Source organism: Epargyreus clarus, unplaced genomic scaffold (genome assembly GCF_041222505.1).
Source record: "Epargyreus clarus isolate Ecla_fem2 unplaced genomic scaffold, WU_Ecla_fem_2.2 ptg000010l, whole genome shotgun sequence".
In the NCBI taxonomy this organism is placed as follows: Eukaryota; Metazoa; Arthropoda; class Insecta; order Lepidoptera; family Hesperiidae; genus Epargyreus; species Epargyreus clarus.
The window spans coordinates 1,666,940-1,689,499 of NW_027332218.1; the positions used below are offsets into that span (position 1 = coordinate 1,666,940).

The 22,560-nt window shown below is 34.4% G+C and overlaps 1 protein-coding gene across 1 annotated transcript; it reads right to left on the bottom strand.

Annotated features, from left to right (window-relative positions):
* Nucleotides 1-13,805: 13,805 nt before the first annotated feature.
* Nucleotides 13,806-22,367, bottom strand: LOC140745285 (uncharacterized). Its single transcript, XM_073077052.1, has 9 exons — nt 22,147-22,367; nt 21,374-21,592; nt 19,558-19,723; nt 18,107-18,276; nt 17,591-17,747; nt 17,004-17,129; nt 16,287-16,606; nt 15,001-15,609; nt 13,806-14,315 (listed from the first exon to the last, which is right to left on the bottom strand). Exons 1-9 carry the CDS (start codon nt 22,189-22,191, stop codon nt 13,866-13,868), a joined length of 2,262 nt encoding a protein of 753 aa, XP_072933153.1. The 5' UTR covers nt 22,192-22,367; the 3' UTR covers nt 13,806-13,865.
* Nucleotides 22,368-22,560: the final 193 nt, after the last annotated feature.

Genomic DNA, 22,560 nt, shown 5'->3' on the forward strand with positions numbered 1-22,560 from the left:
GAGTCGAACCACAAAGGGTTCTACCACCTTCAAGTTGCTAATTACAGGAAGTTAGTATATTCCAGCACTCACTTAACCAAAAACTTACGTAGTTGCAGTAAATCCCTGTAATCCGCTTTAGACGTCTTTAGTTCAATATTTTTTTTACAAAGATTTGTGTGAAAGATTTTACTAAGATGAGCTTAGAAAATGGATTTGAAAGCACAAGTAGACTTTAAACTAAACAATGCTTCTTACCTTCATAGAATTTATTTTGTTTTATAATTCTCTATTGTTTATTTGGCGTTAATACAAAGAATCGCCTACCTGCTTAACTTAATACTTTTACAACGCACTATAGTTCTTGCAAGGCTATGGTATAATTCTTAGAATTGTCAAAACTAACCAAGTATTTTTTTAAGTATTGAGCTAGACAATGTACTGTCTCAGGTATATTTAGTAAGTAATAGTCTATGGGAACAATATTTCGTTTTAGAGGGTTGTAAAACGTAATGCTAAGTAATTGTTCCACATTTCAAGTATCTTGTTATTATTAAAGTGTATTTTAAGTCGTTTTGCGACGAATTTATAGAAAAATAAACTTACTTTATATAATATAATAGTCTAAGAGTTCTTAAAGTTGACAATATCAGTATACATTTTATTAACGAAATCATAGACCTCAAGGGAAAGCGTTTAGTTTCTCGTTTCGTTGAGACTATTTTACTGTTTAGCATATAATTTCCTGCTGTTTCCCCATACCTCTATTTAATATAAAATAATAAAATTTGTACGTTTATATTTTTCTATTAGTCGCAATGTATGTGGTTGCAGTAGCACGGACGTCACACTGCTTAAAATAAAGTACCTAAAGTAAATAACAAAAATAAATGAGCAGTATCATAAATTAATGTTTTCTTTTTTCATACCTATTTATATTTTAATTACTCCACGGATTGCAGATTGAGAACCGGTGGTTTACCAAGGTCATGTTTTTGTCGCAAAGTGTACTAAATAAAAATATTTATAGATGACATAACCTTTTAACTTTTATTTTTTTATTGTCGACGATTTATCAATCGGAAATTAAAAACGCATCCATTTATTAAATTATTACACTATCTTTTCAGATAAATTGAATAAATTATTTGCTGATTTAGGTTTTAATTTTGAAATTTTTGTAATCATTATAATTAACTCTATACTAGGATTTCTTACGAATACACAAACATATCGGTCTGGCCGAGGATAGAATCCGGATCCCTCAGCGTGTTAGATGGTGATCACCGCCACGCGAGTCGTCGTAGCTTCTGATACAATGAGAAAAACCTACAAACTACTTTTACCACCATCGTGAGAAACTGGCATTACTATAATAATTAGACAAGTGTAAGTCGAACTCACAACGGTGGGTTCCGTACTAGCAATATTTTCATATTTTTTTTATTTTTAGTATTTGTTATTACTTATTATACCAGCCATTGAAGTAAATACATTGTGAAAATTTGTACTGTCTACCTATTACGGTTAAGTAGATTAAGCGAAAAACGTTGAAAAATAGCGGTTTATTATATGGCGACCTCCATTTATTTTCAACTTTTTTATTTTTACTATTTGTTGTTATAGCGGCCATCCCTATACTTATTTTGCACAAAAATTCAAATGTCTATCTATTACGGTTCAGTAGATAGAGCACCGTGACAGACGGACAGACAGCGGAGTCTCAGTAATACGGTTCCGTTTTTACCCTTTGGGTACGGAACCCTAAAAATCATCATTAAAGGCACATTCTTATTAGGTATTATTACAAGTACGCATTATTGCTTTTAAATAACAAGCAGGTGTTTATAAAGGTCTCTTCGCTGGCTTTTTGTGGTGCATCCATTAATTCTAGCTTCTTACTACCTTACGCAAATTGTGCATGTGTATTTTATTTATGCATATTATAACTGCGAGTTTTTGTCCTGTTGCTGTAACTCTGGGAGTGGAGTAAGTTCTACTATAAAAAAGGCTAGTACCTTTTTTGTTGATGTGAAACATCTATAGCTGCACGTAAAACCGATTTCTGGCGTGGCGACGCATTCCGTGGCGACGCATACGCCACGCTATACGATGGTATATATATACATTCTATATGCAGTAGTGTGTACGGTGTGGCGACGCGTCGCCATGCGCAAGAATTAAGTAGTCACGATTTGAAATAAATTCGTAAATTTTTGTATTTAATGAAAATAAATGTTTATTCAATAAATAGTCATCGTTATCTGGAAAAAATCGTAATATTTTATTTTATCATTATGACATATTTAGTTCCTATCACAATATGTTCTTTTCTGCATATTACTTTTACAAAATAATGTCGATGTTTTACATCTGCCAGGCGTCCCGTGACGGCTCACATTTTTTTTTATAGTTATAGTTTATAGTTTACTAGTAGCCTGTAACTGTAGTCTTCAAGTCAAGTATTATAGTTTAAAAACTAAAAACCACGCTAAAATCGCACAAGGAAAATCGTTAATCTTGATTCCTGACGATCCTGACTGTGATCCTGATGAGAAGAATGGGAATAAAATTATTAAAATCGTGTATTGAAAGAAGAATCGATGAATTCTTGATAAATGTTCAAAATTTTAAATTTAAAGGACCCTTCCACTTTGAGCGATGTAGACATCGAGTTCAAGGATCCGTTACATACATACAGATCAAGCTAAAAAAAGCGTGGTAAAAAGGGGAAATTTCATGCAGACAATCTTCGAGGCGTGAGGGATATGGGTGTCCGATGGTTAGAAGTCAGAACCATGGAGGTTATTTTGGACGACATCATCATCATCACATCATTATCATCCGGTATAGTCATCACATTTATAAACATTTTTGGGGTAGTTACAAAATTTTGCTATGCTTATTGAAATAATATTAAATCTGAATATATATAACTCAAAGGTGACTGACTGACATAGTGATCTATCAACGCACAGCCCAAACCACTAGACGGATCGGGCTGAAATTTGGCATGCAGGTAGACGTTATGACGTAGGCATCCGCTAAGAGAGGATTTTGATCAAGTCTACTCCCAAGGGGATAAAATAGAGGATGGAAATATATCTTCGTAACGCGAGCGAAGCCGCGGGCAAAAGCTCGTAAATGAAATAAAAGTAAGTCTGTTATATGCTATTTTTGAAAATTGGACCTGTAGGGATGTTACATGTTACCTGCGTTCGACATAACGTTGAAAGATTTATTAATGTTAATTCATGTAGATGTGTCATTAATATCTTAATTGGTCGTGTATCCATTAGTGCGAAACAAAATGTAGTTCAGCAAATAAAAAAGTTTGTTTAGGTCAATAAGTAATTGAAGCGCATAGACTAAAAAACCTACTTGAAATGTTTAACAGTATTTTTCATGTATTGGTATACTAGGATACGCTTTTCGACTTTTTCTTAGCTTAAATGTCTTACCCGAGGTTTGTATATGATTTCAATGTTAATTTCATACTATATACATGAAATTTAAAGTAAGAAAAGTAATCAACTAAATTATAAACTAAAAACAAGAAATTATTAATAAAGAAATTATTTCATACGAAAAAGGTTATTTGATAGGCATAACTTGATAAATAAATAATTATCAAATTTTAATAATTTGTATTACTATCTGAACGGTTTTTAATAATTACTATCGGTAATGGCAATAATATGAGCTGTATTTATTTTTAAACTTTAATAAATTTACATTTAATACGAGTTATAAAGAAAACATCTTTTTTACTTGTACTAGCAGTGTAAATCTATGGTTTTAGTTTCTTAAATCTTTACTATAATAGTAATAGAAATAAGCAGAAATTATCCTAAATGTAACCAGTTATCCAATGAGTTTTACTTTTCCAGCTTTTTTTTTGCGACATTTTCATTAGACACGTGGTCTGCGACTGTAATACATTCTCCATCTTGTAGCATGTTTCAGTTAGACGTTTTTGAAGTCCATTATTCAACGTACAGCCTCAAGTTACAAAAGCATGTTACCGTTTGTTTATTTAGCTATAAAGCTTAGTGTAACATTAACGGTCTGGTGATTTGGTGTCAAGGTCTCCACACCGTGACTTTAGGGTTCCTTTGCGTCTCGAACTAAAGAACTTAGGGTGCTGCTACACTGCTGTTTGAAATGTTTAAAAACGTTAGTAAACATTTGTTAAGAAACATATGATCACAATGTTAGAAACTATTTTCATGTTAGATGTACTAGATAATGTTAGTAAACATTTCTGAACTAGTTAACAAATTGTAATAGAAATTTGGAAACATTTTTAAACAGCAGTGTGGCAGCACCCTTTCGCTGCACAATGTTAATACGTATATCTATAGATTATAATGAGAAACAGTTTGATTTTACCACGTTTTTTATTATTAATTTTACTTGGTCTTCTATTCCTAAATTTTGTGATGATTTTTAACCTTGTTATGAATTGCACAGGACTGATTGAACACAGATATGGCTCAAATTCGGACAATAATGCTATTATGTGTAACATATGTGTAACATAAAAAAGAAATTGATTAAAACAAACATTGTATAAAGTAATAAAGTATACAATGCCCTATTCAGTTATATGTTACGTTTTTCGAATTTAACCTTATTTTAATGTTTACTACTTTACTTGTTCAATCTTTAAAAATAAATCCACTGATAAAATGTGTAAAAATCGAGTTCAAAGATTCCGTTACATACCCAGTATACCTAAATACATACATACAGGTCAAGCATATAATAAAAGCGTGGTAAAAAGACAAAATTTGATTAAGCTTGTAAAAACTTACCTGAAATTCACTTACATTTTAAACTTGAAAGTCACTTGCATAATAAATGTAAATAATACGGAATCTTCATTGCACATGTTGGACACGCTCTTGATTATCAATTTTATTTTTATTATCTGTGTTCACGTGTGCAAGTGACTTTTAATTAAAACGTAACGTAACAGCTGCACTACCACTCCACGGTTGACGGCCTGAGCGAGATAGCGAATAATGTCGCTGGTTAGAGGGAGATAGACGCGGGAAGTGCGCGGTACGCCCGCCATTTTGGATGCTTTTTGAGCGGTAAAAGTTGTTGTTCTGCCATAAATTACTTTTTGTTGTTAAATAAACCGTCAAAAGACCAGTACTAGATTAGTTGTCCTACTTTAAATAAGTTAACGATATGCGATAAATAAAATTATAATTCGTGATAAATTAATATTCAGTAAGTAATAAAAAAGTTAAAAAAGTCATAATTTACTTAAACTAATTCTACTTAAAAAGGAAGAAGGCACATCCGACGACTGTATTACATTCTAAAATACTAGCACTATGTATAAAAATATCTTTTAAACATTTCCCAAGACATACTTTTGACTTTGAAAAACTTCCACTTCCTTCCTCAAACATATTATTATGTATTTTCATTAATTTAAATATTTACTGAATAATGAATGACCAGAGAATAAACAAATCCGAATTAAATATTAATCACTTAAATGCGTTACGCAATAAATAATATTTATGATATAAGATAATCTATGTATATTGGAAAGCAACTTTACAGTTGGATTTTTTCTAAATTACATAATTTTTGATACCTACTATTTTTTTTTTACGAGACATTTTTTATACAGCACATAGATTAGTAAAGATACTTCGCCGCCTTGAAATTGAATGAAGCCACAATCGGCTGAGTAGTTCTTTTTTTGAATTCTTGACAAATAAAAACATTTTTAGAGAAAATTTACGAATAAAAAATAACTGCATAAGTTACATAATAAATAAATAATTATTTAACAAATATTTTAGGGACATTTTAGCACGTAGACGTGGCAAAACTTTTTTACGCAACTATTTCAATTCCCAAAACTGGTTACATTTTCTTGTTAGGAGTGAGTAATCTTTACTAATCAATACAGCATAACTATTGCACCAGAAAGATTCTGGTCTATACAGCAAGTGAACTGAATCTTATTCATGTGCTTTGTGTGTGCGTACTTAAATTGGTAGAATATTGTATAGTTACCTAATTGCTATGTATAGAAAAGAGCCTCCGGTTTAACTTCTATATTCTGAGGTTTCAGCCCATCTAAGTTTATTTTTCCGAAGTCTACCCGATTAAATCATCTTATTATATTTATATTATAGTACCATTATTTGATTTGATTAATATATTTTTTTATTTCAGATGCTACAGATGGTTACTACCAGTGCGAATCGGAGTTTTTGAATAAGCTGTCGTGTGTTTAGTAAGCTGTTTCCTTTCAAAAGAACCGGTGTTTTTAGCTAATTCAAATAGTTCAAAACTTAAATAGTTCAAAACTATTCTTCCTGAAGCCGATTAAGGATGCGTTTCTACTTCTTAGTTGGAATACCTTGTATACCTTTCACAGTAACCTGATGTTAAATCATTGCTTAAGGAGTTGCGGACACCTGAAGATTAAGCTGTAAGCATGTAAAGGATTGCTACGGTCGAAGTTTCGGGAATTTCCTATTCCAGTTCATTTACAGATGTCCATTTTAGACGGATCTGGCGAAAAATGAATCATTTTAAGGCCCTCGTGTGTAAGATATTAAGATTTGTCTAAAAAAATATTTGCACAGTTATTTCACTAAATCGTCACATTAAACTTCAAAGTCTACTTCAAAGCTGGCTTGGCGACTTCTCTGATGTTGCAAATGTCTATAGGCGACAGAGACTACTTTCCATCAGACAGTCTGAGTTATTGGTAAGTTCAATGGGTAAGTTTAATCATACAAACAACATGCATACAACTTTTAGAACATAGTTATACTGATGCTATGAGGCATAAATAAGCGGTGTTGCCTTAATCGAACTACAACGAATTCCATCACTTACATACTACTAAAATATAAAAAATAAACCTTGATACATATTTTTAGAACAAGGTAGCTAGACCGTACTGCCCTCACAGGTTTTAAGCTTTTCTTTTTATTGTCTAACGAAACCAATGGCTTAGAAATTCGCGGAAGACGCTTAGCTTAGCTTAGATCTCGTTTTAATAAGGTAGAACAAATTTTGCCTCAAGTTTTATTTATAGTTAGGTATGTTGCATTCGTTCAGAAATGACTAACTAACAAAGGTGACTTATTGTTTTAATTGACTTCACTTAAGTAGATAAATAACAGCTTTTGACACGCTTTATATTAGCTTCACTTGTATGTTTGTCAGTGAGTAACTCCGTTTTTCGGTAGAAAGAGATCAACATACATCCTTATCTTAAACGCCTATTACACAACCCGATATGAAGGGCCCTGCATCCAGGGTGGGCGTGTACCCTAGTTAGGGAGCTAGGCAGATCGGGATGATCCGATCGCCCTAAATAGGGACACTAACTCCCTAAGTCTTATTACACCACTCTTAGTTAGGGTTAGGGTCCCTCAAAATTGGGTGGTCTAATAAGGCCTTTACCCTGCATGTATGAAAGAATGAAATAGAATACTTTTCAGTTGATTTTATCATAAAAGCGTGTTTTTTAGTTTTTTGAACTATATTTATTTAATTTATGTCAAACTTCGAACAGGCAGTGATAGCCGCGGGGTTGAAACTTCGCAACCGAGGCACTTGACTTCCGGGCATGACACATCTTTATTTTTTAGTTATGTGCGCAGTAGAAATGAACTATCACTTGCTATAACAGTGGAAAAACATGGCGAGGAAATTTGAGGGGTTGGAAAAAAAGCATCAATTCTATAAAACAGTTCTATAAAAATATGTGAAGTCAAGCAATTTGTACTTGACCAGCGTGGTGGCCTAGGCGTAAGACTCTCTCCCTGAGGAGGCCCACGCAGCAGTAACAGTAATGCGTCGACAACGATTTTATATCACAGAGGTAGAAATGCAGAATTTTTATGCAGACTACCCGGTGTTAAGTGGTCCTTGGACCTTAAGGACAATAACTACATCTTCGTCTATAGCTTTGTTAAGGAAGAAGTCAAAAAACGTTGCCGTCATCCAAGTTTACTAAAAAATCAAGACAAGATTCTGAATTTTCATTCTCACACATAATATAATATCTGAAACAAACTAAAAAAATCTTTGGAGATGTTTTGACTCAATGATTTGACTAATATATTCTTTATATTAACTTTCAGGTGTACGAATGGACTCAGGGGCCTAGCAGTTACAACATTCATCCAAAGCAGTAAGAGTCGTGTAGAACAAAAGAACCATATACTTATAATATGTGCGCCTAGAAAATTACATTATGCACTACTATGAACAAACATAGACTTCGTAATGTAAGGACAACTAAATTGGACAACTAAAATTAAAACACAATATTTGTTATATTAGATTTATGTTATATTATAAGTCAAACTCAAATCCTATGAAGAATATGTTTGCAAATCAACATTTATTTTGAAACCTCAAGTCAACACATTTATTACTTAATCTATAGTTAGTGTAGTCAACATTTATTTTAAACCTAAAATCAGTAGGTATTCATTTTTTAAACTCAAATCAACATTGTAAAGTTTGAATTGAATTGAAACACGTAACTGGCAAATTGACAATAAAGAAATGGTAAACAGAATAATTCGGCTGAATATTTGGTTCGTTCGTTAAAGGTTAAACCGAATATTATTCGGTATTCGGTTATTCGGTGAAACCACTATTCGCCGCATCTCTAGTTAAGACAGTTTAAGAACATGAGTTAAGAATATAAAAATATTCTTAACTCTCTTTTGTTTATGACTGAATTATTATATTTTTGTTTTGTGTCGTGGGACCTTTCCTGTTATTATTAACTTACTTGTTATTCGGACTCCTAATTGAACAAAATAATTATGCGTAACTTTCGTAGGTGCCCGCTGACTTAGACAAAAGGCGAACATCTTAGTCCACAAACAACGTATTTGTAAGCTGCATCAAGTGAACTACTTCTTTATGGAATTGAATACAGGTGTAGGTGGGCTACATGTGTGCAACTCTTGTTTCTTCCCATAGATTAGTTTCTTCCAAAAAATAAATAGCAAACGTATATTTTACCAATACAAAATATAATATAGAGTTGGTTAATGTGAATGTATTTATTACACAAGGCCGTTATGGCACCTTTACATCAAATTTTAATCTAACGATGCCTTCCCTTCTGCTTATGGCGCGACAATGAGGCAATGACAGGTTATAGATCAATGCAATGAGGCATAAATGATCTTCGTTATATTAAAATATGTGACTTCCAGCGCCATCTGTTACGAAATTCCGAAAGCTTGCCGCTAATTTCATTGCTTTTGGCGCGTGCTATTTTGTGAAATGTGTAAAGTTTCTTCAACTTTTTTTACACTTATTATGTCTTATCAATGTATCGACCTCTCAATAGGACTCGTGGTTGGAAATCCAGGTTTCAAAATTAGATTTTTCGGTTAAGAGCGTATTAGATATTAATTATCACATGATAGTGAGGAAACCAGTATGCACAACAGTCAATAAAGTTCTCAAGTGTTTGAAGTCTACCAATACGCACTTGGCCAGCGCGGTGGAGTATGATCTAAACTTCTTTCCCTCTGAAAAGAGATCCGTACCCAGCATTGAGACTTTTTTATATAATAAGGAAGTAGCAGACGAGCATGCTGTCCACCTGATGGTAAGTGGCTATAATTGACATCTGTAATAGTCGCCCATAGACATCTGTAATCAACCCAGATAGGATTAGAAATTCCTACCAGAGGTCGGCCACAGATTCGCCGCTACTCCTGAGGTCTAAGTTGGAACGCCTCGGAAAAGTTTGTCTTCCTTACCACACTTTCAAACCAGAACACAATAGCGCTTAACACTGCTGTTATGAGGCAGAAATGGGTGTGGCGGTGGTGCCGCCGGAGTCGAACCACAAAGTTCTATCACCTTCATCTGTAGTGGATAACGACTATTATGACCCGTCAGCACTTTTACGACAGAGCTGTTTTTATTGAGACGTTTTCTTATTGTAATCGGCATCAAATATATAACAATTTTTAGCCACTGTTTATGGCGATAAGGCAACATTTTAAATTCGTTAACAGGAATGCAATGAATGTTGCAATTGTTCTATATTTAGCCAGCTAGCTACAAATGTTTATGATAATTATTCATTGTGTTCAATAATTACGTAGACTGGACTATGTTGATTGAATTATTTATAAAATATACCATTACATTACAATATACGCACTCAATCGCCTGATTCATTCATCTATCACGTTTTTATTTTCTTTTTTATTGACGCAATAATTTTATTTGATCCAATTAGGTACATATAAATTATATTACAAGTGTAGTCCGCGCCAAACTGCTAATCCGCTCTGAAGTTTTTGCGAGCAGGTGTGTAGTCATACAATTTGCTATGGCGACGCGACTTTTTTCTAAATTGAGAGCGGACTAGCAGTTTACAAGGACTATACACACGAAAATACTATACGTAAAAGTAAAATGAAAATATTACTCAAGTTGAAATCTATTAATATATTATGCAACTGTATATACTTAAAAAGAACTTTAATAAAAGCTTTTAAAATATAATTTGAATATGTATATATGGGCGCAAATCAGTATCTTATGTTTATATTATAACATTTAATGTTTAAAATAATTATTCGTAATTACAATACTGTTATTGATCTAACCTCAATGTCTCTTAGACATTGCACTGATTCTTTCGACTGATTTTAAAACATTGATTTTGTAATTTATTTTTAATAATTCATATTGTTGCAAACCTTCAAAGTAAAAATCAATTAGATTATTATGACTCCAATTGTATTGTTTTATAAACAAAACTTAGTTTAATTTGCATCCTACTAGTAGCGCCCTCTTTTGGCGATTTATGAAAACTTGTAAGGAATGTTTGCGTGTTGTAACGCGCTTGTTTATTAAAACATATAATTTGTGTAAGATAAATTATTTGGAGTAACATAAAATTCATTATTAATTTTTATTATGTCAATTTTGATTGTCAATGTGGAATTAATATTTAGATTAAAATATGGACGATTTCCGGTAGTACTTCAAAACACTTTGTTAGTCATACCAAATAAATTATGTAAATTATAATAATATTAAAATACTTATTCTCGTATTTTTAAAACAATATTTTCAATATAATGTTATTTTATTAACAGTTAAATTTATTGTGAATCACGTCACTTGTTATAACAAAACAAGTGATGTGAGGTAGTTCTTATGCTGTTTGTCACTCGAGTAGTATTTAAGTCCACGCGCTGGTACATTCGCATTTAGGGCTCGAACACAAAACTGCGATGCGACGCGATGCGAATTCGCAACGCAGAAAATTGCGATGCGAATTGCTGCGATGCGATATCGTGCGGCGTAACGTCTCTCAGGGTGACGAACAACAACAACCACTGTGCGATGCGAATCAATTCGCAAGTTCTTGCGATGCGTCGAGGGAGCTCGCAGATTTTTGCGATGCGACGTCGCATCGCAGTTTTGTGTACGAACCCTTAATCAGTCCTGTAAGCCGTTACTCTGCTCGAATTGTAAATAAAAGTGAATAAAAGTGATTCTCATATTAAAGTCGTTTCGTTCAGTTTATTAATAAAGTGCGGTACTGGGTTATCGCCGACATATACCTACAACATATATTTTTGTACCAGGGGTCGTAACGGGCGGTCTCCGGAGCGCTGTGTATTCGCTGCTGTCCACGTCAGCACGGGGCACCTACTCGAGAATTTGTTATAACACTTATCACATTATTGAATAAATTATATAGAGCGCCAATAACTCGCTCGATTGGATGACTAAGAATGGTGCCGAGTACATTTAAAAGTACTTAACTTTTGATGTGTAAAGTTAAAAAGAAACAATAAGTTGTCCCCACGTCGTCAATCATTTCTACTGTTGCTGTAACGGAAATAAACCATTACGTTTTATGTTTTTGTTTTATTACACCCCCACTTGTTCTTATTGGTAGGCGCAGATTATAAGAAAAATTGAAGTTTAAGTCTGTTCTTAATCATCAATTAAATCAAATATCAAATTTTTAAGACTTCGAAAATGTATGACTTCGAAAATCTTTGTCAACAAAAATCGATATTTCACTTTAATACGAATTGGACAGTTTGATTATTGATACAGGCGTAAAGGATACTCAACTTAGTATAGTATTTGTCCTTATCAGATTACTACTTTTAGTACTTGCAATTACATTTACCTACATTAAATATTTTAATGTTTAAAATAAACATATTTTAATGTATATTCTAAATCCTAAATTTATAATTATTGAAGAATCCTGTACATTTAAAGCACGCCTAAGACACAAAAAAGTAAAAATAAAACGATTTTTCATATTTTATTAGCTCAAAATATAATGCTATTTAGATCATAGAAACATGAAATCACAGATATTCTTCAACTTCATACATTCGCAACGTAAAGTAAAATATAAGAAATAGGCTTAACTAGTTCGATAACTTATTTAGACAAGAGTATTTACAAAAACAAAAAAAAATATTTAAACAAAAATGCTACAAAATATACACAAGAGAAATATCATATTATTATGGCATAAAATGACAACTATAAAATATACCTTTGTTTTAAAAAAGTAGATACCAAATTTACCAGTACATATTATGTGTGAAATTATTGCAAAAAATACAATATTGTACATTTTTGGGTTACTAGTGCCACCTATCGTCAAGCAATGTACTAACTAACATTTAATGATACAGATGGCGCTTACTACAATATTTAAGTCTTCAAACTTTATTTGCAAGGGTATTTTGATTTGAAATACTTGGGCGACTATATAAAATAATATAAATTCGTCTATTAGTATAATTAGTTGGGTATATTGTAATAAAGTATTCTAGTATTAGTGTTAAGATCTTTTTCAATTCATAATCAAATAATTAATGAGATATCATAAAAGTTTAAAAATAAACTACATATTTCATACTGGTCATAGTAAACGCATCGTAAAGGTTACTGAAACTAAATATTTTATATTAATATTGTATAAAAATGGATTACCATCCACTTATATTCATAAATTCATAGTTTAGCAGACCTGTATAGAATTCATGGAGCTTTCTGTCAAAGTAAATCAGGCAAATTTAACATTATTATGGAGTACAGAGGTATGGACTAAGTCTCTTTGTAGCCAAAATAAGGGTGACATTAGTAAAACATGGGTAAATAAAAAAAGGGTCAGGAATTAACGAAATTATTTTGGACGAACTTACAATGTACTTAACTTCACTCCATGTATATCAGCTAAGTTCTTTCATACCCTTTTGCGACACTAGCGCCATTTTGCAGGCTTTTTGAATTGTTGTTTACTGCTTACACTTTTCAACAGATCCCCTATATGAGATGGTTTTCCTTACATCTATCCTCGACAACCTACACAAACCATGCTTTGAATAACTGTATATCTAAATATTGTCTGAAAATTTATTAAGTGCGTATTGTTGAGCTTGGTGTTGCTAGATTAATAAAACTATATAAGCGGAAAAATTTACCGCGAAAAATCCATCAATTGACATATTTAGCATACATAATGTTAAAAAAATAAATATATAGCTTTATACATAATGCTAAAAAATAAATTTAATGACAATCCACATGAGATCTAATTTTTATTAACGTAAAAACAATACTCATAACGACAACAGTGAGAAAGGTAGTAGAAGCTGTTATATTAAAAGGAACGAAAAGTAAAAAGTCAAAATGTTGTTTGCTGACGAAAAGCAATTAATTTTTAAATAGAACTTAAATGCTCAACAAAATAATTTCCGTCAATTGTTAACAGTGGTCAAAAGACTTTTAATAACAAACAGTTTATCATCTGCAGACAAAATTTTGATTATTTCGGTCCTCCAAATATATTATTTTTATTGTCATTCTTCTAAATGTACATTATTCCTGTTAACATACCGTCGAGCAGTCCTCGGCCTACCAGCGGCGACGCTATCAAAAACCCATTTAGAACTAACCTCATTCTCATCACTACCTACCCTTATTACAATATCTTCATTCCTACCCTCAACATATGGCGTAGCTCTACAATATTGTGTCCAAGCGATAGTATTATACTGAGTATCTCTACCATATTGTGTCCGGCCATTTTGAGTAGCGCCGCCATTTTGTGTTTGGCCGCCATTTTGTGTGATTCCGCCATTTTGTGCGTCGTCGTCATCAATGATTTCCGCACCACACAAGGTCAGGAGTTCTATAGCTGCCTCCCTCTGTTCTGCCGTCTCGGCTACAACCACACGCGTGCCTCGGAAGACATCGTATGCGTATTGTGCATGCATTTTGTCCAGCGCAAATCTTTCTACACGCGCTTTCTGTAATGAATAAATTAAATAAAAGTAAAGTAAGAAGTAAAGTAAATTGATTTTTCTGGTGTCATGCGTGTAATAGACACACAAACACCTAGACCTAAAACAGAAATTGTTCATCAATCACTGACACGGGATTAAACCTGAAACCCACAGCATGTAAAACTAATAAGAGGATCTCTATGAAACGGGTTGTTCAATAAACAATATATGTTTTTTAAATAAGGTACCAAACAATTATGCATTTCTGTGACAGAAAATGGGTTCTATTCTTTTATCTCAAAAGCTGATCAAAGATGCAATGCCACTTCTTCACCTCATATGTAAATCAACCGGCATCCACAACCTTCAATTAAAACACTTTTCAAATTGTATTATGATCAATATATCATACTTTAGGTTTAGTTTCCACTCTAGAAGTAATCCTATTTCTGCCTAATAACAGAAGTGTTAAGCGCTGCTGTGTTCTGGTTTGAAGGGTGTGGTAAGGGAGACATACTTTTCTAAAGCGTTCCAGCTTAGTCCTCAGGAGTAAAGGCGCATCTGTGACAGTCTTCAGGTAGGAATATCTAATCCTATCTGGGGTTGATAACAGATGTCCATGGGCGGCAGTAGCCACTGTACCCAGTGGACTGTATGCTCGTTTGCTACCCCTATGTTATATAAAACAAAAACAATAACAAAACCTTACCTGAGCAACTTTCAACAGGTAAGTTACTTCATATCCAGCATAGGGCAACCATCTTTTCGCCCTTTGCGAGTCCAAGGCCCACTGCGCATGCAACACTCTGCAGCCACGGGCCGCACCGAGCAACGTTTTAAGAGTTCTCTTACTTCTGTCATTAGTAATACCCTCACACAAATCACTAATATCATGTCTATCACCTCTTTTATCACTTGTCACTGCGTTATTATCACTGTTAACGTTATCACGATCACGATTGACTGAACTGCAGACGATAGTCACATCGTTGTCATGAACACCGACTTGCGAACAATGATTAGTAACTGTCACATTTTCATTCTCCAAAACCTGTCTTATTACAGTTTCAGGAGCATTACACTCGTTACAAATAGAAATTGGATTTTTATTCGTCGTCGATTGATTTGATGCATTCTTTGGTCTTTCATTCGATGTTTCTCCATCCTGACATTCTGCATTATTATTATCATCTTCCTTACACGTGCCTAGAAGCACATGTGTGGTTTTACGGTTGACGTGGTTCTGAAGTTTTCCATTTAGAGCTTGAATCGCTGCAATCACTGCTTGGCGTTGTGATTTCGGCATACCGGTCAGAACCTGAAACGAGAATATTTATTTGCATACTAGCTGACCCGGCAAACGTTGTGTTGCCATATAAATAAAAAAAAGTTAAGGGTGAACAACCCTTATTAGTAATAAGTAATAAGTTATTACTTAGGGGTATGAAAAATAGATAGTATCTGATTCTCAGACCTACTGAATATGCATATAAAATTTGGTGACAATCGGTAAAGCCGTTTCAGAGAAGTACGGTAACTATATTAGATAAACAGGCGACATATGGACAATTACAAATATATAGATAAAACAATTTCATAAAAATACTAATGCTATGAATTTTTAAATAGCCAGATATTTATCATATGAACTTGAAATACTTCATGATTCTCTTCTGATTGCCTTTTTGAGGCTTTCCATCTAAGTCCTCATGTGTACCAACATAATTGTGATTAACTTCAGTGAGGACTACTTGTCTATATTGTCTTGTCTTACAGTTTTACCTAAAGCTGATCACAGATGCATTACCACTCCTAAGGACTAAAATGGTCACCTCATCATCCATGGTCATGTTGGTTAACCAGCTCCCATTTAATCACCGAAAAGCAGAACTGCTTCAAGCTAGAAATGGGTAATGGGAAATGTAGCTAAGTCTCCCCAGCCGAACCATACTGTTGCTACCACCTTTTAAACTTCTATTACATGACCATACTCACAATTCTCGGTACATTTGATATTCTTCTGTCCTGTGCTTGTGTTTTCTCTATTCTTTTATTCACAGCTGGTTCAGCCGCTAACCGTTTAGCCAACCTTTTGGCCTTTTCCAAATTCTGCTTCTGTTCTTGCCCAAGATTGTATTGCTTTTTCTTCTGCCGCTCTGGTACTCTGTCGGCACAGTTTGTGGCCTTTTCGGGACGAGTTGGTGCCTTTTCGGGTCGAGTTGGTGCCTTTTCGGGGCGAATAGGTGCTTTTTCTGGCCGATTCGGTGCCTTTTCGTTACGTGTTTTCTTAGCACGAGCAGGAGTGTCTTCGGCATCTGAAATATTATTTTTGACAAATAAATGGTGATCCATTAAATATAATTGAGTTACTACAATATGACACAAAGCAACATAGCCATGATAGTAAGAAACGAAATAAGTATGACTTTACTGAGCATTAAAAGCTTCCAATTTATTTTTTTAATAGATTGAAGTAATGAAACAGTATGCAGTCTACCTGGTAGCAAAAGACTGCTGTTGGCCATGGACATTTGTGACTAACTTCATATAAAACATCGATCCACCTGAACCGAATCACAGATTCATTGCAACTCCTAAGAGCTAAGATGGTTATCTCATATGTAACCACAATTCTTTTGAGACACAGAACTGCTTCACAGTAGAAACTAGTTAAGAAGAGTGAGTTGAGAGTGTGATAAGTGGTGGTTATACCTGTTTTCTCCTCCACATCAGCCCTAACAGTGAACAATTTTCGTCTGGACTTGGGGTTGGCAGGGGGTGGTGATATCGACACTGGCAGGGCTCGTCTAGGTGCTGTATTCACACGGCTTTCTACATCTGAAAATTATGTACATTTATTATAAGCTTTTATCTATTACTCAGGCCTGATAGTAGAGCTTCTCATATTTATTTTGTTTACCTTCCACTTTACATGTCGAGGGAACTACGCCCAAACTTTTAGAGTATTTGGAAGTCACAAGAGTAACTATAGTTTTGTTAAGTTGGTAATGAACTATCAAAAATATGTTCAACTTTATTTGTAAAATTCAGTCGGTTTTTTTTTTTCTATGGAATATCAAAAGGTTAGGTCAGATTAAGAACCATTAATCTCTACACCAGGTAGACTTTAAATTTTGAAAACTTAAACAGAATACTAAACCACCAGCACATATGTAACTACAATATTAAATTCGGCTGTGTTCTGGTTAAAATGGGTTTAGTTAGATAGACATACCATCACAAATGTACACAAAAGAAAGGAATTATAAATACTATTCGACAATCAGACGAATACACACCAACTGACTCCTGTGTGGTGTCTCCGTCATGAGTAGTATTCTTCGTATTGTCATCTGTATCACTGGAGATCCTCAGCCTCACAGGTCTACCTCCAGCACCGTCTTCATCATCAGATTGTAGCCCCAACAGCGGCCAGTTTTCTTTCTCAGCTTTTTTCTGTCAAATTATTTATAAGATTATGTTTTGAAAAAAATAAGCTAAATCAGGATTACACAGATATTATTATACACAGATAGAGAATTAACAATGTGTGTTTGTGTGTAAATTGATGCAGTAAGATGGACCATTGAGACATATCAGTGACAGTCATTGACAGACCCCCACCGGCGGGTCTGCTTGGTGGGTCCTGGAAGATTAAGTGACCAAAGACACCTATTTCTGCCCAATTATTGACACACAGCAGTGCTTATTAGTACTGCAAGAGTAGTGCTGTGTTCATTTTGAGAGGAGCCCCGTGTCTAACAGTGGGACAGTAACAGTTTGACAATGACAATGTATGTAATGTCGATGCTCACCAACAATCTACACAACGTAGGCGGCGAGGGCAGGTCGGAGTCCCGCGCGGTGGACGGGAACACGCGCTCGGGCACGCGGCGCGCGGCGGCCGCGCTCGCCTCCACCCACAGCGGCGACACCACGCTGCACGCCAGCGCCCGGGCCTTCGCCCTCGTGCTGCGCGAACCCGCTGGGGACATTGTTTTATGTGATAAATACACATAGCCACTGGCTTCGTTTAGGTCCTCTAGGGGACTAAGGTCGTCTGTCCACCGCACCGTCACCGAGCCGATATCGAGCACGAGATTATTTTGGGGCTGATTTTAATATGTCGTGACGGCGATAGTTTGACCACCGCGACCGATATCGGCGGTTTATTTTGTTCCAGTTGTCACGCTTGTGACGACTGTGTATGGACAAGTTCCAATGTGTTTTATATTGCCGGTCTACTCGAAATATCGGCGGCAGAGATGACGGCGCTCAAGTGACGGACGTGCGGTGGACAAGCATCTATAGTAAATGTAAGCTACTTCGGCGCCGTCATTAATTATCGGTATCGGCTCAGTGACGGTGGCGGTGGACAAACTGCCTAAGGGTTCGGAAGGGGTAGTTTGTTGAAGTGTGTTAGAGGGCCCTCCAAGATCGAAGGCCTAGGGCGGACCGCCCGTGCCGCCCGCCCTTTGACCGCTAGATTTTAGGTTATTGACGTTTAGTAATATTTGAGATCATGGGTTTCATTAATGTTGCTGTCATACAGGTAGGTAATCCTAGTAAGGATTCCAGACTTTCACAAAACATTAATGTGAACTAGAACTTAGGTTTTATATTGTAACCTAGAACCTAAGCTGTGTCAAGAGATAAATAAAGTTAAAGATGTTCTCAAGTAACTAAATATAGAAGGACAACATAAAAGTTTTTAGTATTAATTAGCAATAATTTTAGCACCAGTAATTTTTTTAATGTTATTAAATAGGTACAGTCAATGGCCATTGAATTATTTTAAAACTATCTATATGTTCGCTAGTGATAAATACCTTCTTAGAATCTGCATAAGAAAAACATGTTTTATATAGAGTTCATTGCAGATGACCATGCGCGGCAGTGACTACTTACTATCTGATGGACTAATTGACTAATTTAATGTTATCATTTCCAAAATAGAAAGGCAATGACACAAAACACTTTCGACAAAAGCTAAATTTGTGTGACAATTGTGCTATCAAATTTAATACTTTGATAATTGCCAATTAGAATTATAGATTATTAGTAGATTGTTGAACAATTTTTATTATATAAACGACTTTCTACGCAACTGATTTTATTAGCATTTTTTTAATAATTATACATATTTTTTTATGACAACTATTTAATTTGCATGGTACCGTATTGTTAGCAGAATGAAGACCTAAATTTTGTAACACCTGATTATGTACCTATTCCATGCAAATAAATTATTCTATTCTATTCTTACCTTGTGACCAAACAAGATGTGTGACAAGGGGGCTCCAGTCTGACACCACAGTGGCTCCAAGGGCTGCTAGCGCGGCCCGCAGAGCGAGCGCGCGGGACTCCGCCCCCACATCCACTAGTGCCACCACACCACGTAGTGCCTCACATGATGACTTGCGTTGTACGGACTGTAATGTATTTGTCATTGTTACTTACACATGATCTCATTTCGAATTTTAAATTTTTTATTATAAATTTTCAATAATAGGTATTGAGATTAGATATAGGTATAAAGATATTAGCACACCAGTACTAATGCTAATAATGCTATCTGTTGATTAGTATCGTAGTTTCTGTGACTACAGTTGTAGTTTCTGTGACTACATTATAAATATTTATCAGATAATCTTAAAACATCATGATTTTTTTTCAATATAAAAGCAAATGCTATTTTTTTAACACGCTTTTATTAGCTTGGGTTGTATGTATGTAGGTATGTATGTAAGTAACAAGTAACGGAATCTTTGAACCCGATTTCTATCCACTTTGAACATTCAGTTTAATTCAAAATTTTGAAGAATTATCAAAAACCGATGACAATACACGATTTTAATAATTTTGTACCATTGTCCTTATCAACATCCTCAGGATTAACGATTTCTGAGGCGAGATTATTCGAGTGCCTTAGAGAAAGTTCATCGCAAGTTAGTAGATTGCAAATAATTATTGCTTTTTAGTTTTAGTTTAGTTTAGTTAGTTTAGTTAGGTTTAGTTATAACTGTTATAGCGTGATTTTTAGTTAAGAAAATAATAATTTTATTTCCCTATAACTCAAATGTTCTGAAACATATCTATAATGCCCTCTTGTAGAATGATTTTTAGGATTCCGTACTCAAAGGGTACATATCAACATCCTCAGGATTAACGATTTTTGAGGCGAGATTGTTTTAATAATATAGCATGCAGTCCAACTAATGGCAAGTGGATTTGAGTTAGACCACAGATGTGTGACGGTGGTGCCGCTGGAGTCGTACCACAAAAGGGTTTTACCACATTCAGAATTGATAATAATTAATTAATTCTGCACATAAAACTTCATAAAATCTATTATACAATAAAATTTGGCAACGTGATCCTGTAGGAACCACCATGTTACCTTTTTCTGCCTAGTGATAGCATTGTTAAGCGTTGCTGTGTTCTGGTTTGAAAGGTGTGGTGAAGGAGACCTATTTACCTGAGGTGTTACAACATAGTTCTCAGGGGATGTAATGCATCACTAACCGACTGTAGGTATTCTTATCTGGGGTTGATTACAGATGTTCATCGGTGGCAATAGTCACTTATCGATAGCAATAGTCATCAGCAGGACTCCTTTTCCATTTACTACTTTTATATAATAAGAAATATTTGTTGCATATCAGATTCAATTCTTAGTTCATATGTATGAAAAGCCATTAGTACTATTGAGTCTAAGAGATTTAAAAGTGGTAGGATCTTTTGCGGTTATTTCTGCCTAACAACAGCAGTGTTAAGTGTTGCTGTGTTCTGGTTTGAAAAGGGTAACGAAGACATACTTTTCCGGGGCATTCCAGCTTAGTTCTCACGAGGTAGCAATGCATCTGTAGACGAACTCTGGTAGGAATATCTAATACTATCTGGGGTTGATTACATATGTCCATGGGCAACAGTAGCCACTTACCATCAGGTGGACTGCATGCTCGTCTGCTTCTCCTATATTATAAAAAAAAAGAACATTCCTGTTAAAGAATTTCCATATCCATATCTCCTATATTATAAAAAAAAGAGCATTCCTGTTAAAGAATTCCATATCAAATTACCTTTGATCCTACATTTTCTTTATTTTGTCTCCAGGCATTTAAATCGGTCATATTCTTGCTTGTTTGTTTAGGAATCTCTCTGATATTATGCAAGTTTTTGCTGAAAACTTTTGTCTGTTTCTTCTTGGTTTTGGCTGGTGGTTCAGTCTCATCGTCAGTGCCTTTCAACGATGACCACTCTTCACGGAGACGGATTCTTTCAGCTATTGCTGACCGACGCTGGAAATTGTATAAGGAAAATTATTTAAAAAAATATTCCTGTGTAATAATAGTAGTGTTATGCTGCTGTGTTCGGGTTAGAAAGGTGTGGTAAAGGAAAGAAACTAAGATATTTCAGCTTGGTCCCTAAGAGTAGCAACTTATCTGAGTTTTTCTACTTTTTAGGACCTGATATGGAAGATTTTATTATATTTATTTATTGAGAGGGCTGCATGATCGTTTACTATTTATTTAATAAAAATTATAGTGTCTAATACAACCCACTTACTCTGTTTTAAGATATTCACGTTACCTCGCATAATTACTGATAATATTCGTAAATGTAATCTCTAGAATTTAATAAAACTTTTACATATGTAACATAAGACATGTCATTATGACAAAGGTATTTATAGTAATTTACAAAGAGTATACAAATACTACGTGTAATTTACTTATAATTATTTTGTGTTCTCTGTGTAAATTAGTAAATTGACAGAGATTAAAAATGAAACTAATCAAATAACAATCAAAGTAGGGTAAGACTAAGATTCAATAACTGCAAAACATCTTACCAGTCCAGCTGCGCTTTTATTTGTAACAACAGTTTCCTTGACCATTTTGAGAAAACAATGTACGTATCCGCTTGTGTAAACATTGATAACTCATGCACTATACATATTGCGTGTTTAAACACATGTGTTTATAAAATAAAGTCGTAAAATAAAAGTATGTAAATATAAAAGTTATAAACAAGTACCATATAGGTCTGTGACAAGTACAGACAGGTATGAGAGTCGTGACGTAGTAGAGATATAGATTATAAAGTAGAACTTTTTGGAAACTGTCAAAATCCAGTGGATAAAATATATTATCTGTGAAATATAAACCACAGAGTACTACAGACGATTTACAAACGAGTAAGCTATGGCAACTGGGGATTGAACGGACGATACTTCCCTGTATAGGTTATTACTTTATTCTTTGGA